The sequence below is a fragment of the Neophocaena asiaeorientalis genome, unplaced genomic scaffold (assembly GCF_003031525.2).
Source record: "Neophocaena asiaeorientalis asiaeorientalis breed wild unplaced genomic scaffold, Neophocaena_asiaeorientalis_V1.1 scaffold106, whole genome shotgun sequence".
Classification (NCBI taxonomy): Eukaryota; Metazoa; Chordata; class Mammalia; order Artiodactyla; family Phocoenidae; genus Neophocaena; species Neophocaena asiaeorientalis.
The window spans coordinates 58450-77866 of NW_020172597.1; the positions used below are offsets into that span (position 1 = coordinate 58450).

General features: G+C 36.9%; 1 protein-coding gene across 3 annotated transcripts in view; it reads left to right on the top strand.

Moving 5' to 3' along the window:
* ZMYM4 (zinc finger MYM-type containing 4) overlaps nucleotides 1-19417 on the top strand; it is a 63784-nt gene that overhangs the window by 37357 nt on the left and 7010 nt on the right. For all 3 annotated transcript variants that reach the window (XM_024738831.1, XM_024738832.1, XM_024738833.1), the window contains exons 22-26: nucleotides 5933-6101; nucleotides 6283-6378; nucleotides 8591-8742; nucleotides 11783-11894; nucleotides 13367-13615. In XM_024738831.1, coding sequence (XP_024594599.1) covers nucleotides 5933-6101; nucleotides 6283-6378; nucleotides 8591-8742; nucleotides 11783-11894; nucleotides 13367-13615 — 778 coding nt within the window. The remainder of the gene's footprint in view (nucleotides 1-5932; nucleotides 6102-6282; nucleotides 6379-8590; nucleotides 8743-11782; nucleotides 11895-13366; nucleotides 13616-19417) is intronic.

A 19417-nucleotide genomic window follows, 5' to 3' on the forward strand; every position in this document is an offset into this window, starting at 1 on the left:
AATATATATATACACACACACGCACACACAAACGTGTGTGTGTGTGTTTATTCTGTATATAGCTATTAAATCCATCTCTTGTAATGTGTCATTTATGGCCAGTGTTTCCTTACTTATTTTCCTTATTTATCTCTGTCCATTGATGTAAGAGAGGTTTTAAAGTCTCCTACTCTTGTTGTGTTACTGTCCATTTCTCCCTTTATATCTGTCAATGTTTGCTTTATGTATTTAGGTGCACCTTTCCTATCCTCTCATATTCAGTCTTTGTGTGCCTTTAGATTTGATGTGAGTCTCTTTTAGGCAGCACTGTGGGTCTTGTTTTTGTACCCATTTAGCTACCCTATGTCTTTTTATTGGAGCATTTAGTCCATTTACATGTAAAGTAATTATTGATAGGTATGTACTTATTGCCATTTTGTTAATTGCTTTTTGGTTGTTTTTGTAGCTCTTTTTTGTTCCTCATTGTTTTGCTCTCGTCCCCTGTGATTTGATGACTATCTTTAGTGTTATTTTGGGGTTCCTTTCTCTTTTTTGTGTGTGTATCTATTACTGATTTTTGGTTTGTTGTTACCATGAGGTTTATGTATACCAGTCTATTTATGTTTATACATGATTATTTTAAGTGATGATCTCTTAATTTTGAATACATTTTACCAACCCTGAATTTTTACCCTCCCCACATTTAACGTTTCTGACATCATATTTTACGGTTTTTGGTTTGTGTATTCATTACTACATATTATGGATATAGATAATTTTACTACTTCTGTCTGAATCTTTCTAGTAGATAGTACTGATCTACTATATTTACTGTATGTTTGTCTTTACCAGTGAAATTTTTCCTTTTTTAATTTTCATTTTTCTAGTTGTTACTTTTTCTTTTCTGCTTAGAGAATTCCCTTTAACATTTCTTATAAAGCTGGTTTTGTTGTACTGAATTATTTTAGCTTTGCTTGTCTGTAAAAAACTCTTAATCTCTCTATCAAATCTGAATGAAAGGCTTGCTGGGTATAGTATTCTTCGTTGTAGGTTTTTTCCCTTTCATCGCTTTACATACATGGTGCCAGTCCCTTCTGGCCTGCAGAATTTCTGCTGAAAAGTCAGCTGATAGCCTTATGGGATTTTCCTTTAACGTAACTAGTTGCTTTTCCTTTGATGCTTTTAAATTCTCTCTTTATCCTTAATGTTTGCTATTTTAATTATAATGTGTCTTTGAGCGGAAATCTTTGAATTGAGCCTGTTTGGGACTTTCTGTACTTCTTGGACTTGGATGTCTGGTTCCTTTCCCAGATTAGGGTCGTTTTCAGCTATTATGTCTTCAAATAACGTCCTCTGCTCCTTCCGTGCTCTCTTCTTCCAGGACCTCTACAATGTAAATGTTAGTACACTTAAAGTTGTCTCAGAGTTCTCTTGAACTGTCCTCATTTTTTAAAATTCTTTTTCTTTTTTCTCTTCAGTTTGAGTGATTTTGACTACACTGTCTTCCAGTTTGCTGATCTGTTCCTCTGTATCAGCTAACCTACTGTTAATTCCTTTTATTTCAATTATTGTATTTTTTGGCTCTGCTTGCTTGTTCATTATATTTTCTAACTCTTTGTTAGAAATGTCTAACCTCTCACTGTGTTCATTCTTCTCCTGAGTTCTTTGAGCATCTTTACAGTCATTACCTTGCAGTCTTATTGGGTAGAATGCTTCCTTTGGAACATATTCCTCTGTTGCCTTATTTTGCCTAGTTCTTTGTTTTTATTTCTATGTATTTCATAGGTTGGTTCCGTTTACCAATCTTAGATAAGTGACCTTATGTAAGAGACAGTCTAGGGGGCTGAGCAGCAGATTCCCCTCTATTCACCAGAGCTGTATGCTCTAGGGGTGCCCTGTATATGCACTGCATGGGCCCTTATGACAGGCTGACTACTGTGGGCGTTCTGGTAAGCATGGTCAGCATGGCTGACTACTGTGGGCGTGCTGGGACCAGAAAGTCCAAGACTGGTTGATTGCCAGACCCTGCCTAATGCAGAGGCCTCCGACTCTGGTGTGGTTGGCTGCAGCCTGGGGAGTTCTGGTCCTGGTGGGCAGGGCCAGGTCATGGGGAAGCTAGCTGCAGAGCCCTGAGGAGTTCCCAGGCTAATGCTGTCTTGCTGGTGGGTGGGACTGGGTGGAGGGTGGGTGTTCTCGGCCTGGTTTTGACCCACTGGGTTACAGGCTGGGTCCTGACACAGGTGACTACAGGGCTGCGGTATACCCAGGGGCTAGTGTCTGCTCTCTAGTGGGCAGGGCCAGGGCTCATGGGATCCCAGGGCTGGTGCCAACCAGTGGTGGGTGAGGCTGTATCCTGGGACTAGTTCTGTTCCATTGGTGCACAGAGCTGGGTCCCAGGGTCACTGGCTGGGGGGCCTGGTTCCTGAAGCTAGTATTGGCTTGTGGATGTATTGGTCTAGGTCCCATGGTATCCTGGGGCTAGTGTTGGTCCACTGGTGGGAAGAGCCTGCTCCTGAGGATCTCTGGCTGTGGGGCCCTGGTGATCGTAGAGTTGGTGTCAGCCTGCTGGTGGGCAAGGCCAGGGCCCAGGAGGTCCTGGGACTAGTGCCTACCCACTGGTGGGCAGAGCCTTGTTCAGGGTGGCTGGGGGCTCATGGGAGCCTAAGGCAGCAAACTTGCTGGTGTTTGGGGCTGTGTCCCCACCTGGCTAGCTTCTTGGCCTCAAGCGTCCCAGGATTGTTGGCAACTGGCTGGTGGGCAGGCTGGCTCCAGTTCTCATTTAACTTAGTGGGAGGAGTCCAAAATGATGCTTGCTAGCAGCAGTGTTCTCATTGTAGAGTGAGCTCCCCAAAATGGCTACCGCCAGCATCTGTGTCCCCAGGGTGAGTCCCAGTTTCCTCTTGACTCTCTGGGAGGCTCTCTGAAATCAAGTGGGTCTGACCCAGTCTCCTTTCAAATTACTGCTTTTGCCCTGGGTCTCAGATCATGTGAGATTTTGTGTGTACCCTTTGAGAGTGGGAGTCTCTTGTTTCCTGCAGCCCTCTGGCTCTCCTGAAAACAAGCCCCGCTGGCCTTCAAAACCAAGTGTTCTGGAGGTTTATCTTCTCAGTGCAGGAGCCGTGGACTGGGGAGCCCTATATGGGGCTCAGACCTCTCACTTCTTGGGGAGAACATCTCCAATTGTGATTATCTTCCCATTTGTGTGTCACCTAACCTGGTGGTGTGGGTCTTGATTATACCGTGTCTCTGCCCCTTTCTACCCATCTTGTAGTTCCTTCTTTATATCTTGAGCTGTAAAAGATCTTTTCTGCTAGTCTTCAGGTCATTTTTATGGAAAGTTGCTCTGTACATAGTAATAATTTTGGTGTGCCCATGGGAGGTGGGGAGCTCAGGGTCTTCCTATTCTGCCATCTTGGTCACCCACACTAGGACAGAACTTTTTACTTTTGAGAAGTCCACTTTATCAGTTTTTATTCTTTTATAATTTGTGCTTTTTATTATCCCATCTAAAAATCTTTGCTTAGCTTAACTATGGTAATTAAGATTTTCTCTTACATTTTCTCCTAGTTTTATAGTTTTATGTTTTCTGTGATCCATTTTGAGATAATTTTTATGTATAAGTTAAGGCATCACATTTCATTTTTTTGTGTGTATGGATATACAGTTGTTCCAGTACCACTTTTGTAAACGCTGTCTTTTCCCCTTCAGTTACATTGGCACTTTTGTTAAAGTCAACTGACCATATATGTCTTGGTGTGTTTCTGAAACTGTTCTGTTCCATTGATATACATGTCTATTTTTATACCAGTACCAGCTGACTTGATTAATGTAGCTTTACAGTAAGTCTTAAAATAGGAGTGTAGGTCTTCCATCTTTGTTCATCTTTTTCAAAGGTTTTATTTGAATTTCCATATACATTTTAGAATCAGCTTGTCAATTTCTACAAAAAAGTCTGCTGAAATTGTGATTGGGGCTGTTCTTAATCCATGGATCAATTTGCAGAGAATTGACATCCTAGCAACTTTGAGGCATCCAGTCCATAAAGATGGTATCTTTCACCTTTATTCAGATTATCTCCCAACAGTGTTTTGTATTTTTCATTTTACAAGTCTTATACTTTGTCAAATTTATCTAATAAGTATTTTAATATATTTTTGATCCTGTTGTGAATAGCTTTATTTTTAAATTTCCTTTTCTAGTGTTCTTCATTGACATAGAAATAGAGATGGTTTTGTATGTTGATTTTATATACGGTGATTTTGCTCAACTGAAATCCTTAGGATTTTCTACCTACACAATCATATTATCTGTAAATAAAGGCAGTTTCACTTTTTCCTTTACAATCTTAGTGCATTTTCTTTCTTTTTTTGATTTATTGCATTAACAAGGATCTTTAGTACAATGTTTAATAAGTAATGAGTGCAGACCTTCATGCCTCTTCCCAATTTTAGGGAAGTGTTCAGCCTTACAATATTGAGTATGATATTACCTATATGTTTCTCATAGATGACCTCTATCAAGTTCAGGAAGTTCCCTTCTATTTCTAATTGCTCAGAGTGTTTTTGATTGTGTTTTGAGCTTTGTCAGGTGATCTCTTGAGATGATCATCTGGTTTTTCTTTTCTGAGTCTTTTAAAGTGGTGAAATACATTAATTTTTTAAATTATAAACTAACCTTGCATTTATGGGATGAGCACTACTTTCTTTTGATGTTTTTATTCTTCTATACGTTGCTGGATTCAGTTTGCTAATATTTGTTAAGGTTTTAAGTGTCTCAGTTTAAAAGAGCTATTAATCTGTTTTCTTGTGATGACTTTATCTGGCCTTGCTGTCAGGATAATAGTAACGTAAGTGAGTTAGTGTTCCTCCTCTTCTGTTTTCTGAAATACAGTTTATATAATTACTTAATTCTTGGGTAGACTTCAACAGTGAAGCCATCTGGGTCTGGATTTTTTTTATGGGAAGGTTTTAAAATATGCATTGAATTTCTCTAGCTACTTAGGTTATCTATTTCTTCTAGAGCAAGCTTTGTTAGTTTGTGTCTTTCAAGAAATTTGTTCAATTTATCTAAGCTGTCTAGTTTATTGTCATAATGACATTCACAGTTTTATTATTCTTTTTATATGTGTGGGGTCAGGTGTTGATAATTTGTGTCTTTTTTCTTTTATCCCTGATCATTCTAGCTAGAGATTTATCATGTTTTTTTAACCTTCTAAAAGTGCCAGCTCTTCATTTTATTGATTTTTCCTTTATCTTTTCTTTTTATTGATTTTTGCTCTTCTTTTTATTATTTCCTTACTTTGGGTTTTAATGAAGTCTTTTTTCTAGTTTCTTAACACAGGCTAGATTATTGATTTTAGACTTCTTTCACTTCTCATAGAAGCATTTTAATACTGTAAATGCCCTTATAAGCACTGCTTTAGCACTATTACATAAAGTTTGATACGTTTTGTTTTCATTTTTACTTTAAGTTCAAAATATTCTCTAATCGCATTTGTGGTTTCTTAACATGTGTTGTTTAATTTCTGAGTTTTCAGGATTTTTCCAACACTATTTCATTACTGATTTCTAGCTGAATTCCATTGTAGTTAGAGAATTTATTGAGGCTTCTTTTACAGCCATCTATTCGTATGTTCCATTAAATAGACCTGAGTGGTAATAACTGTTATTCATACCTCATTGGGTGGATCCAGCATCCAGAAGATAGTAAATACCCAAATGTTAGTGATTATTAAAATATTACCTTCTACACTTCAATTTTCTCTTTTTTTCTTTTCTCATATGGATTGGATTAGATGACTAAGCCCTTTCTAGCTCTAAGAACTCTGAATCTTTGGGATCTAATACTAAATTGCATTTTCTATAAATTTATGCCCATTCTGTCTTTGAGAATCCCGATTCTTAAAGCTCTGAAACTAAATTTTATATTCTGTAAATTTTTGGAATTCTTACAGGGACGGAAGAAGTCTGTAGTGTCTGTGGAGCCCAGGAGTCTTATTCAAGGAGCCTTTCAAGGGTGCTCAGTGTCTGGGATGACACTGAAATACATGTATGGGGTAAATGCCTGGAAGAACTGGGTTCAGTGGAAAAATGCCAAGGAAGAGCAGGGGGATCTGAAATGTGGTAAATACACGGCATGAATTTGTGTCTCGATTTAGGGGGTGGGAGGAATACAGATAAAGTCATAAATCTACTCAAAAGGGATAAATAGTAGGTCAGAAATCCCATAAAACTTTGATTTTGGCTTTACTTAATTTTTTTCCCCATCTTTATTTATTCTCATTAATTTTTCTTCCTTTGTCAGGAGTTGAACATGCCTCATCTAGCCCGTGTTCTGACCCTTTAGGAAGTGCTCAAGACCATGCACTCTCTCAAGAATCTTCAGAGCCAGGCTGTAGAGGTAAAATTTCTCTCCTTGTGATCTGAATTGCTTGTAATATCATTGTTGATTTTAAATTTGTAAATGGAATATTTAAAATTATTTAAAATTTGAAGTTTATGTTTAAAAAGAGAAATTAATATCCTCTCCCAATTTTAAAGAGCTTGTTATAAAGGTAAGGTTGTATCTTCTGATCATGAGTTTCTCGTGCAAATATAAGGAATTCTGTTTCTTTTTCTAACACTATGCAAGTAACTCAAATCTGTCTTCTTGAGCCCTATATTTGTAGAATAATCAGTGTGGAACCCAGTGTAACACTTTTTGTTGTTGTTGTTAAGAAGAATACCTGGATAAGCCTTGCTGTTACTGTAGGAATTTTTCCTGTCAAGGAGCTGTATATGATTGACCATGATTGCAGGTTTCATTTTTGGTGCCAGGATCTTTGGAACCCAATAAACAGTTCAAATAGAGCAACACTGTATAATTTTAGAACCCTAATCATTAGCTTTCTTTTTTCCCTGGTCGTTCTATTCTAAACTTTGTTTTCAGTTTGTATTTTGCTTTTTTATTATCTGTGTTTTATATAAGATACTTATACAATCTTTGTGGGATGAGATGGGGCAGGAATGAATATGTCCTTGTAACTAGATTTTTTTGTCCCTTTCCAACTATACCTTCTCTCTAATACCTAGGTGATTGCATGCACTCTTGGCTTTGCCTCAGTCTACCCTCATTATTGGAGCAGTTAGTTGCTGCTGTGGTCTGTGACTGACTCATGGAGTTCCCACAGATCAAGCAAAATCTCTCTGCTCCAGAGTGATATAAATATACTCCTGTTATGGGGGTTTACTAGGCCTTTCACCTTCCAGTTTGAGCCACAACATTTTTAAGAAAGAAGGAAGGGTAGGGACTTCCCTGGTGGTCCAGTAGTTAAGACTCTGTTCTCCCAAAGCAGGGGGCACAGGTTCAGTCCCCTATTGGGGAACTAAGATCCTGCATGCCGCACAGCGTGGCCAAAAAATAAACAAACGAAACAGTGGATATGTAAGTCAACTGTACTTCAATTTAAAAAAATAAAAATTTAAAAAGAAAGAAAAAAGGAGGGGTAGTGAAAATGGAGAAGTAATATTGTATTAGACCACCAAGCCTAAATGCAGTAGCCACAGGGGATGCCTACTCATTTCCGCTACTCATTCATCCAAAAAAAATACTTACTGAATATACCTGTCATGTATCAGGCATGGTTGTAGGCACTTAGGTGAAAAGATCAGACATGGTCCTTGCCCTCATGAATCACCTATTTCAATTTGCAAAACCAACTCAGGGGAGCTCAAGTGTATCTTTGGAAACATGCAGTGTTTTCTAAATGCAGAAAAGCAGTAACTAGAAAGAGTGTTTCAACTCATCCCACAGTGTGGACCAGTCTGTTGCAGTAAGATCTCTACAAGTCAAATTAGATAACTCTCCTGCCTAAAACTAATTCGGTTCTTAGTTGTCTTCAAACTCTTAATGTAATATATGAGGCTTACCATGATCTGCCCGCATCTGCCCTCTTTTCTTTTCTGCTGTTCACCTGAGTCCCCTGAACCTTTTCACTTTTGTGGTTGAGCACATACTATATTTTCTGGTATTTTCAAAGGCATGAAGTTATATGTTACTTAAAGTGTTCCTTATTCAAATAAATATGACTTTAAAGAAAGTTAAACAGCATTCTTTTTTGCAGATATCTCCAGAGCCTTTAATATGTTAAAAAACATTGTGAATTCTTTAGAGGCAGGTATAACATACTGCTGTTTTCCAAATTTATCAGATCTTAGAAACCCAGTTTTCTTGAGCTCTCACATGATTAGTATTTTGTGGAGTATACTTCGGGAAATCTTTTTATATCCTCAAATTGGAATTCTTTCTCCACTTGTTTAATTCTTCTTCACCTTTCACATCTCCCAGAATCTAACATGACCCTTCCCTGTCTATTAGATGGCCCTTATTGTTTTTCATAGAATTTTATTTAGATAAAACCCCTGTCATAGCACCCTGTTACATCATATGTGCTTCATTGTCTTTATTTCTTTACCTAAAAAAGCCTTGAGATCAGGATCTGTCTTTAATCCATGTATTCACCAGTGTACACCACAATACCTGGGGCAGTGTAGTCAGTGTTTATTCAGTGAATTGAGTAATGTTATTATTTTTCTATAAGTTAGTATTTCAGATGTTTTCTACCTTTCCACAGTCCGCTCTATCAAGCTGAAGGAAGATATTCTGTCCTGCACTTTTGCTGAGTTGAGTTTAGGCTTATGCCAGTTTATTCAAGAAGTGCGGAGACCAAATGGTGAAAAGTATGATCCAGACAGTATCTTATACTTGTGCCTTGGAATTCAGCAGGTATGAAATTCAATAATTGTTACAAAATCTATTGCATTTTTAATAATTTTGATAGAACTTGTGAATTAAGCTGAAAACTTATAGTGTATATTGTTTGTTTGGTATTGCTCGTATACTCTCTTCTTAATGAACTACTGACCCTGATTTAAAAGTCTTGGTCATATAAGCCTTTTATAAGTTAAACTGAGACTGTTAGAATAAGAGAAATTGAGGTCGGTGCATTTTATTGGTAAATGCACAAAAAAGGCATAAGTAGCAGTTCACAAAAGAAGTGACATAGGTGATTTGACATAGGTGACAGGAGACATCCTTGTCAAAAATCGTTTGACTAAATATGCATGTGTTTATTTTGGACTCTCAGTTTTTAATACATTGGTTTATGGCTATTCTTATGGTAGTTCTCACTATTTTGATTACTGTAGGTTTGTAGTAAGTTTTGAAATTGGGAAGTGTGATTCCTCAAGATTCTTCTGGCTATTCGAGGTTCCTTGCAATTTCATATCAATTTTAGGATCAACTTTTCCATTTCTTCAAAAACTAAACCGTTGGGATTTTGATAGGATTGTATTGAATCTGTAGATTGCTTTGGGGAATATTGCTGTTTTAACAATTTTGTCTTTAGATCCATGAGTACAAGTTGTTTTTCCTAGGTGTTCTTTAATTTCAGCAGTTTTATGTAGTTTTAAGCGTGTAAATCACATACCTCTTTTGTTAAATTTATTCTTAAGTATTTTATTCTATCTGATGCTTTTGTAAATGGAATTTTCTTAATTTTCTCTTTGGATTGTTTATTACAACTGATTTTGTGTTGCTTATACTCTGCAGCTTTACTAAGTTCATTTACTAGCTCTAATAACTAGTTTTTTTGTAGACACTTTAGAATTTTCTATATATAGGTTCATGTCACTGCATATAGAGATGGTTTTACTTCTTCCTTTCCTATTTCAATACTTTTTATTTCTCTTTCTCACCTGATTACTCTGGCTAGAATTTCCTTTACAATGTTCAGTAGAAGTGGCATTTTCATCTTGTTTATGATCTAAGGGGGAAGTGATTTTTTTTAAACCCATGTATTTTATAGGTACTCATATTTGAATAAATGTACAAAACTCAATTCTGTGTATTCATAAAGGAAATGTTTTTTAAGATTGAAGTAACTCCTGACTGTTACCAGTAGTTGCCTTTGTGTAGTGAGTTTGAGTATATCTTTCTTCCACCTTTTCTGTATTTTAAACTCTTTCCATAATGAGGATATAATATTTTTAAGTTGTGAAAATAACTTTATTAAAATAAAGAAGAAAATGAAGAATACTTTCCAACAACAAAACTGTAATCTGGCAATACAATCATAAATTGCCTTTGAAGAGGCCTATAAAAATGCACGTTGAAATGGTGTGTAATTTTTATTAGCCGGAATAAATTTAAGTGGAAATAAAAATTTACTGCAAGTCATACATAGATCAAAAAGCAGGAAACCAAGATAGCCATAGATAAATAAGTTTAAAATACCAGATCTTAAAAACACTAGGGGCTTCCCTGGTGGCGCAGTGGTTGAGATTCCGCCTGCCGATGTAGGGGACACAGGTTCGTGCCCTGGTCTGGGAAGATCCCACATGCCGTGGAGCAGCTGGGCCCGTGAGCCATGGCCGCTGAGCCTGCGTGTCTGGAGCCTGTGCTCCGCAACGGGAAAGGCCACAACAGTGAGAGGCCATGTATCACAAAAAAAAAAAAACAACACCGAAAGATTTTTAGCATATAATTATGCTACTTTGTGTTATTCTCTTGTTCTATTCATTGTATTTCTCTGAAGTGCTTGACTCTGACCTGACCTGCACCGTCAAAATATTTAACAGTAATTTACTCAAGCTGTTGCGTGTTTCCCATTCTGTGATGTGATTCTTTTTTTTTTTTTTTTTTTTTTGGGCTGCATTGGGTCTTTTTTTTTGTTGCTGCGCACGGGCTTTCTCTAGTTGTGGCGAGTGGGGGCTAGTCTTCATTGCGGTGCACGGGTTTCTCATTGTGGGGGTTTCTCATTGTGGTGGCTTCTCGTTGCAGAGCACAGGCTTTAGGCACATGGACTCAGTACTTGTGATTCACAGGCTCAGTACTTGCGGCACACGGGCTTAGTTGCTTCGTGGCATGTGGGATCTTCCTGGACCAGGGCTTGAATCCATGTCCCCTGTATTGGCAAGTGGATTCTTAACCACTGTGCCACCAGGGAAGGCCCTGTGATATGATTCTTGATGGTCATAATTAGCATACTTTTAAGTCGTATAATTAGACTTGAACTTTTTGAAGGCTGGCTTGTGAGGCAGAGAGTTGAGAGCTGTGGTTAGAAGCCTCCAAATAAATAGTTTTAAATTTTGGATAGCCTCAGGTTATCTGACACTAGATAACTATATTATTTGCAGGAAGTCATCTTATAACTAGGCTAAAAAACAAACAAACTGGGCTTCCCTGGTGGCGCAGTGGTTGGGAGTCTGCCTACCGATGCAGGGGACGCGGGTTCGTGCCCCGGTCTGGGAGGATCCCACGTGCCGCGGAGCGGCTGGGCCCGTGAGCCATGGCCGCTGAGCCTGCGCGTCCGGAGCCTGTGCTCCGCAGTGGGAGAGGCCACAGCAGTGAGAGGCCCGCGGACCGCAAAAAAAAAAAAAAAAAAAAAAAAAACAAACAAACTGCTAAGAGCGCACCTCAGACATTGAGAATTAGAAAAATGATTTGAGAAATTTGAATTAGGACCAATTTTTAGTATATCAGTTTTATTAACTAACTAAAAGGTACTTATAATTATTTTATACCATTCATGTTTTTAAAAGGAAATAGAAAACTTTACCTTACAAGCTCAGTGCTCAAGATAATGCTAATTCATGTGAAAAGCATCTTTAGCTTAAATTCTGGTGTTTTAACTGTATCCTTAAAATTGTTCACAGTGTTGTAAGGATAAAAACTAAGGGTAAGCTATATTCCTAAAAATATTCTTTTTAAAAACTTGTGGGTTTTTTTGTATCAACATATATGTTTCCATTTTTTTCTCTTGTAGTACCTGTTTGAAAATGGTAGAATAGATAACATTTTTACTGAGCCCTATTCCAGATTTATGATTGAACTTACCAAACTCTTGAAAATATGGGAACCTACAATACTTCCTAATGGTAGGATGATTATATTTTGATTCTTTTCATGATATACCTTCTTAAATTGCTTGTTTTGTGATTCTCTTTTTATAAATTGTTCATTTTATATTTGTCTTGATTTATAACATATTTGGACTTTTGAGGAGAAAGTCTTTGGTTTATTATCAATTATTTTAGTAAAACTATACCTTCCATACAGTACATGAATAGATACTAACTATTGAATATAAAAAACAACTGAAGGTTACATTTACTTTTTAGAAACCATTTTTGATCTGGTAGCTTTGGTAAAGTTGTACGTGGTATCAGTAGCTGGCACATATGCTACTTTTAGACTCTGTTAGCAATGGACCTTTTTCATTAGTTTATAAAAAGTACCCTGAACTGGTTGTTAAAGAGAGTTAAGTCTTCATCCTTGAATTGTCTGTGCCATATGTCTTTGGATAAGTCCCTAATTCACTCCTGGTCTCATGCTCCTTGGCTATGAATGGAGAGGTTAAATATGCCCAGAAATGTGTGCCCTTTCTGTTGGGCTACAGGGCACCTTTGACGCATTATGAGCAGTGTGGTGGCATGATGCATTTAGCATTCAAATAGGGGGCTAGAGACATAGATTTGCAAGTAATAAATCTGTGTTCATGGATAGTCTTCCAGGAATAGAATGCAGAAGCAGCAACAAAGAGGATTGGGGAGAGAACGTTAGGAAAGACCTGTGTTTAAGGGGTATCATGAGGAAGGTGCATTTAAAAGTATACTCATTTTATTTTTTCTGACCTCTGCTTTTCAAGAAAAATCCAGATAAGTTATCGTGAAGCAGTCGCTCTTAATATAAATTTAAAATAAGAGATAGGAGGGAGAGAGAGCTCTATCTGTCCTCTAAAGATATTAGACAAATAAAACTGAACCAGTTAACAGTAAACAGAATGATCTCAAACAGGAGTCTGCAAACTGCAGCTCATGGGCCAGATCAGGCCTGCTGCTTTTCTGTATAGTACATGAGCTAAAAATATTTTTTACATTTCTAAATAGTTGGGGAAAAAATTAAAGAAAAATATTTTGTGGCCTGTGAAAATTGAATGAAATTCAAATTTGTTTCTATAAATAAATTTTACAAATAGCCACACCTATTTGTTTATGTATTGTCTACACTTCCTTATCTTTTACAACAACAAAGTTGTTTTCAAAGCCCTCATGGCCCACAGTGCTTAATATGTTAACCATCTGGCTCTTCACAGAAAAATTTTACCAGCCCCTGGTCTAAAATAACAATAGATTAAAACTGTTTCAGGGGAGTGCTCACAATGTCTGCTTCAGTGGCATCATCTGCCCTTTTCTTTGCAGTGCTTTTTCTGTTTTTCTGTATGAGGAAGAGGGAGAAAGAGAGGAACAGTCTTTTCCTTAGTATCTTCCTGTCTGAGGATTAGAGAAATTACTTAGTCCCATTTAGCAGGAGCTTAGTACTGTTTCTTTTTCCCCTTTCTTCTGTTCAGGTTACATGTTCTCTCGCATTGAAGAAGAGCATTTGTGGGAGTGCAAACAGCTGGGCGCTTACTCACCAATCGTCCTCTTGAACACCCTCCTTTTCTTCAATACCAAATACTTTCAACTAAAGAATGTTACTGAGCACTTGAAGCTTTCCTTTGCCCATGTGATGAGACGGACCAGGACTCTGAAGTACAGTACCAAGATGACATATCTGAGGTTCTTCCCACCTTCACAAAAGCAGGAGACAGAACCAGGTGTGTGGTGTGGAGTTTTTAAGTTTTCTTTCTTTCATTCTTTTTTTAAATTGAAGTATAGTTGATGTACAATATTATGTTAGTTTCAGGTGTGCAACATAGAGACTTGACATTTAAATACATTATGAAATGATCACCATAAGTCTAGTAACTATCTGTCTCCATACAAAGTTACTCCAATATTATTGGCCGTATTCCTTATGCTGTATGTTACCTCCTTGTGCCTTATCTTATAACTGGAAGTTCGTTCCTCTTAATCCCCTTCACCTGTTTTGCCCATCCCCTACCCCTCTTCCCTCTGGCAACCACCAATTCGTTCTCTGTAGCTGTGAGTCTTGTTTCTGTTTTGTTTGTTCATTTGTTTTATTTTTTATATTCTGCATATAGGTGAAATCATACGGTATTTTTCTTTTTCTCACTGACTTATTTCACTTAGCATAACACCCTTTATGTTGTCACAAATGGCAAGATTTCATTCTTTTTTATAGCTGAGTGAATTAAACCATTCTGTTGATGGACACTTCCATATTTTGGCTATTATCAGTAATGCTGCAGTGGACATAGGGGTGCATAAATATCTTTTTGAATTAGTGTTTTTGTTTTCTTCGGGTAAAAAATACCAATAAGTGGAATTGCTGGATCATATGGTAGTTCTATGTTTAATTTTTGAGGAAGCTCCATACTGTTTTTTCACAATGGCTGCACCAGTTTACATTCCCACCAACAGTGCATGAGTGTTCCCCTTTTTACACATCGTTGCCAACACTTGATATCTCTTGTCCCTTTCATGATGGTCATTCTGACAGGTGTGAGGCGTTATCTCATTGTGGTTTTGACTTGCATTTCCCTGATGATTAGTGATGTGGAGCACCTTTCCCTGTTTCTGTTGGCAATCTGTATGTCCCTTTGGGAATGGCTATTCAGATCCTCTGCCCATTTTTTAATTGCATTTTTTGTTTGTTTTTTGGATATTGAGTTCTCTGAGTTCTTTATACATTTTGGATATTAACCCCTTTCCAGATATATAATTTGCAAATATCCTCTCCCATTCAGTAGGTTGCCTTTTCATTTTGTTAAGCGTTTCCTTTGCTATGCAAAATCTTCTTAGTTTGATGTGGTCCCATTTGTTTATTTTTGCTTTGGTTGTCTTTACCTGAGGAGACAGATCCAAAAAAATATTATTAAAACCGATGTCAAAGTTTCCTGCCTGTGTTTTCTTCTAGGACTTTTATGGTTTCAGTTCTTAACGTTTAAGTCTTTAATCCATTTTGAGTTTAATTTTGTATGTGATGTGAAAAAAGTGGTCCAGTTTCATTCTTTTCCATGTAGCTGTCCACTTTTCCCAACGCCATTTACTGAAGAGTCTGTCCTTTCCCCATTGTATATTCTTGCTTCCTTTGTCATACGTTAATTGGCCATATAAGCATGGGTTTATGTCTGGGCAAGCTATTCTGTTCCATTGATCTGTGTGTTTGTGCCACTGTCATACTGTTTTGATTACTATGGCTTTGTGGTATGCGGTTGACCCTTAAACAATACGTAGGTTGGGCCACCAACCCTACTCACAGTCCAAAATCCACATATAATTTTACAGTCAGCCCTCCTTATCCACAGTTTCACATCTGCAGATTCAAACAGCCATGATTGTATAGTACCATAGTATCTAATTATTGAAAAAAATCCATGTATAAGTGGATCCACATTGTTCAAACTTGTGTTGTTTAAGGGTCAACTGTAGTTTGAAGTCAGGGAGTGTGAACCTCCAGCTTTGTTCTTCTTACTCAAGATAGCTTTGGCTATTTGGGGTCTTTTGTGGTTCCATATAAATTTTAGGAGTATCTGCTCTATTTTTGTGAAAAATGCCACTGGTATTTTGATAGCATTGCATTGAATCTGTAAGTTATTTTGGGATGGACATTTTAACACTATTAATTCTTGCAATCCATGAGCATGGTGTATCTTTCCATTTATTTGTGTTGTCTTTGATTTCTTTCATCAGTGTCTTCCAGTTTTTAGAGTACAGGTCTTTCACCTCTTTGGTTAAATTTATTCCTAGGTATTTTATTATTTTTGATGCAATTGTAAATGGAATTGTTTTCTTAATTTCTCTTTCTGATAGATGGTCATGAGTGTATAGAAATGCAAAAGATTTATGCATGTTTTGTATCCTGTAAAATGTACTTACTGAATTTATTTATTCTGATAGTTCTTTGGTAGTGTCTTTAGAATATTCTGTATACAGTATCATGTCATCTGAAGATGGTGGTGGTTTTACTTCATCCTTTCCAGTTTGGATTTTTAAAATTTCCTCTTCTTATCTGATTTCCATGGCTAGGACTTCTAATACCATGTTAAATAAAAGTGGCAAGAGTGGGCATCCTTGTCTTATTCCCAATCTTAGAGGAAATAGTTTCAGCTTTTCACCATTGAGTATGATGTTAGCTGTGAGTTTGTCATACATGACATTTATCATGTTGCGGTATATTCCCTCTGTAGCCACTTTGTTGAGAGTTTTTATCAGAAATGGATGTTGAATTTTTTCAAAAGCTTTTTCTGCATCTATTGAGATGATCTTGTGCTTTGTATCCTTCATTTTCTTAATGTGGTATATCATGTTGGTTTGTGAATATTGATCCATCCTTGCATCCCTGGGATAAATCCCACTTGCTCATGGTATACGATCCTTTTAATGTATTGTTGAATTCAGTTTGCTGATATCTTGTGAGGATTTTTGCATTTGTGTTTATCAGCGATATTGGCCTGTAATTTTATTTCTTTGGTGTCTTTGTCTGGTTTTGGTATCATGCTGGCCTTGTAGAATGAGTTTGGAAGAGTTCCTTTCTCTTCTATGTTTTGGAATAGCTTGAGACAGATAGATATTAACTCTTCTTTAAATGTTTGGTAGAATTCATCTGTAAAGCCATCTGGTTCCAGACTTTTGTTTGTTGGGAGTTTTATGATTACTGATTCAGTTTCATTATTGGTAATTGGTCTGTTCATGTTTTCTGTTTCTTGCCTGATTTAGTCTTGAAAGATAGTATGTTTCTAGGAATTTATCCATTTCCTCTCGGTTGTCCAGTCTGTTGGCCTATAGTTGTTCATAGTAATCTCTTATGATCTGTTGTATTTCTGTGGTGTCAATTGTAACTTCTGTTTCATTTTTCATTTTATTTATTTGGGCCCTCTCTTTTTTTTTCTTGATGAATCTGGCTAAAGGTTTGTCAATTTTGTTCATCTTTTCAAAGGACAGGCTCTTTTCTATTGTTTTTTAGTCTCTGTTTCATTTATTTTCATTTTGATCTTTATCATTTCCTTCCTTCTGCTAATTTCGGGTTTTGGTTGTTCTTTTTCTAGTTCCTTTAGGTGTAAGGTTAGATTATTTGAGATTTTTCTTGTTTCCTAAGGTAGACCAATATTGCTATAAATTTCTCTCTTAGAACTGTTTTTGCTGCATCCCACAGATTTTGTCTCAAAGTATGTTTTGATTTCTTCTTTGATTTCTTCAGTGATCCATTGGTTGTTTAGTAGCATGTTATTTAGACTCCACATATTTGTTTTTGCCAGTGGTTTTCTTTTAATTGATTTCTAGCCTGGTACTGTTGTGGTTAGGAAAGGTGCTTAATATGATTTCAGTTTTCTTAAACTTATTGAGATTTGTTTTGTAGCCTAACATGTGATCTGTCCTGGAGAATGTTCCATGTGTACTTGAAAAGAATGTTATACTATTTTGGGGTGGAATGTACTATTTATTAAGTCCATCTGGTCAAATGTGTCATTTAAGGCCAATGTTTCCTTATTTATTTTGTGTTTGGATGATCTGTTCATTGATGTAAGTGGAGTGTTAAAGTCCCCTTCTGTTAGTGTGTTACTGTCACTTTCTCCTTTTATGTCTCTTAATATTTGATTTATATATTTAGGTGCTCCTGTGTAGGATGCATACATATATACAAGTGTTTCTTCTTATTGTTGGACTGATCCCTTTATCATTATGCAGTGTCCTTCTTTGTCTCTTTGTTTTAAAGTCTGTTTCGTCTGATATGAGTATTGCCACCCCAGCTGTCTTTTCATTTCCATTTGCATGGAATATCTTTTTCTATCCCCCTTGCTTTCAGTCTGTGTGTTTTCTTTAGATCTGAAGTGAGTCTCTGGTAGGCAGCATATATATGGATCTTATTTTGGCATCCAGTCAGCCACCCTGTGTCTTTAGATTGCAGCATTTAGTCTATTTACATGTAAAGTAATTACTGATAGGTACATACTTATTACCATTTTGTTCATTGTTTTCTGGTTGGTTGTATTGTTCTTGTCTGTTTCTTTTTCTCTTGCTCTATTCCCTTGCGATTTAATGGCTTTTTAGTGTTATGTTTGTATTCTTTTTTCTTTTTCATGTGTATATCTATTTTTTATTTTTTGCGGTACGCGGGCCTCTCACTGTTGTGGCCTCTCCCGTTGCGGAGCACAGGCTCCGGACGCGCAGGCTCAGTGGCCATGGCCCACAGGCCCAGCCGCTCCGTGGCATGTGGGATCTTCCTGGACCGGGGCACGAACCCACGTCCCCTGCATCGGCAGTTGGACTCTCAGCCACTGTGCCACCAGGGAAGCCCTCGTATGTATATCTATTATTGGGTTTTGGTTTGTGGTTATCATAAGGCTGTTATATAACAACTTATGTATATAGCAGTCTATTTTAAGTTGATGGTTGCTTAAGTTTGAGTGCATTCTAAAAGTACTACATTTTTACTCCCCCCTCACCTTTTATGTTTTTGACATACTTTACTTTTTAAAAATTTTGTATATTCTTTAATAATTATAGATTATATGATCTTACTACTTTTTTAATCTTCATACTAGGTACATAGGTGGTTGATTCACTACCTTTACTATATTTTTGCCTTTACATTGAGATTTTTTTTTCTTCCATAATTTTCATATTTCTAGTTATGGCCTTTTCTTATGTTTAAAGAAGTCCCTTGAATGTTTATTGTAAGGTCAGTTTAGTAATGATAAGCTCTTTTAGTTTCTGCTTCTCTGGGAAACTTTATTTCTCCTTTAATTCTGAATGATAATCTTGACAGATAGTCTTGGTTGTAAATTTTTTCCTTTCAGCATTTTGAACATCTCATGCCATTCCCTTCTGGCCTGTCAAGTTTCTGCTGAAAAGCCAGCTGATGGTCTTATGCAGGCTCCCCTATATGTAACTAGTTGTTTTTCTCTTGCTGCTTTAAATATTCTCTCTCTATCTTTAACTTTTGACATTTTAATTATAATGTGTCTTGGTGTGGGTTTCTTTGGGTTCATCTTGTTTGGGACTCTCTGTTTCCTGAAATTGGATGACTTCTCCAGGTTAGTCAAGTTTTCAGTCATTTTTTCTTCAAATAAGTTTTCTGTTTCTTTTTCTCTCCTCCTTCTGGAGTCCTCATAATGCAAATGTTAGTATGCTTGATGTTGTCCCCAGAGGTAAGCTATCCTCCGTTTTTTTTCCTTTTGCTGTTACAGTGGGGTGATTTCTACCACTCTTTCTTCCAGGTCACTGATCCATTCTTCTGCTTCATCTAATCTGCCTTTGATTCCCTCTAGTGGATTTTTCATTTCAGTCATTGTATTCTTTACCTCTGATTGGTTCTTTTTTATTTTCTTTATCTCTTCGTTGAAGGTCTCACAGTGGTCCTCCATTCTTCTCCTGAATTTGGTTAGTATCTTTATGACCATTATTTTGAACTCTTTATCTGGTAGATTGTCTATCTTTGTTTTGTTTTGTTCTTTTTTTTTTTTTTTTTTTTTGGGTTTTTTTTTTTTTTTTTT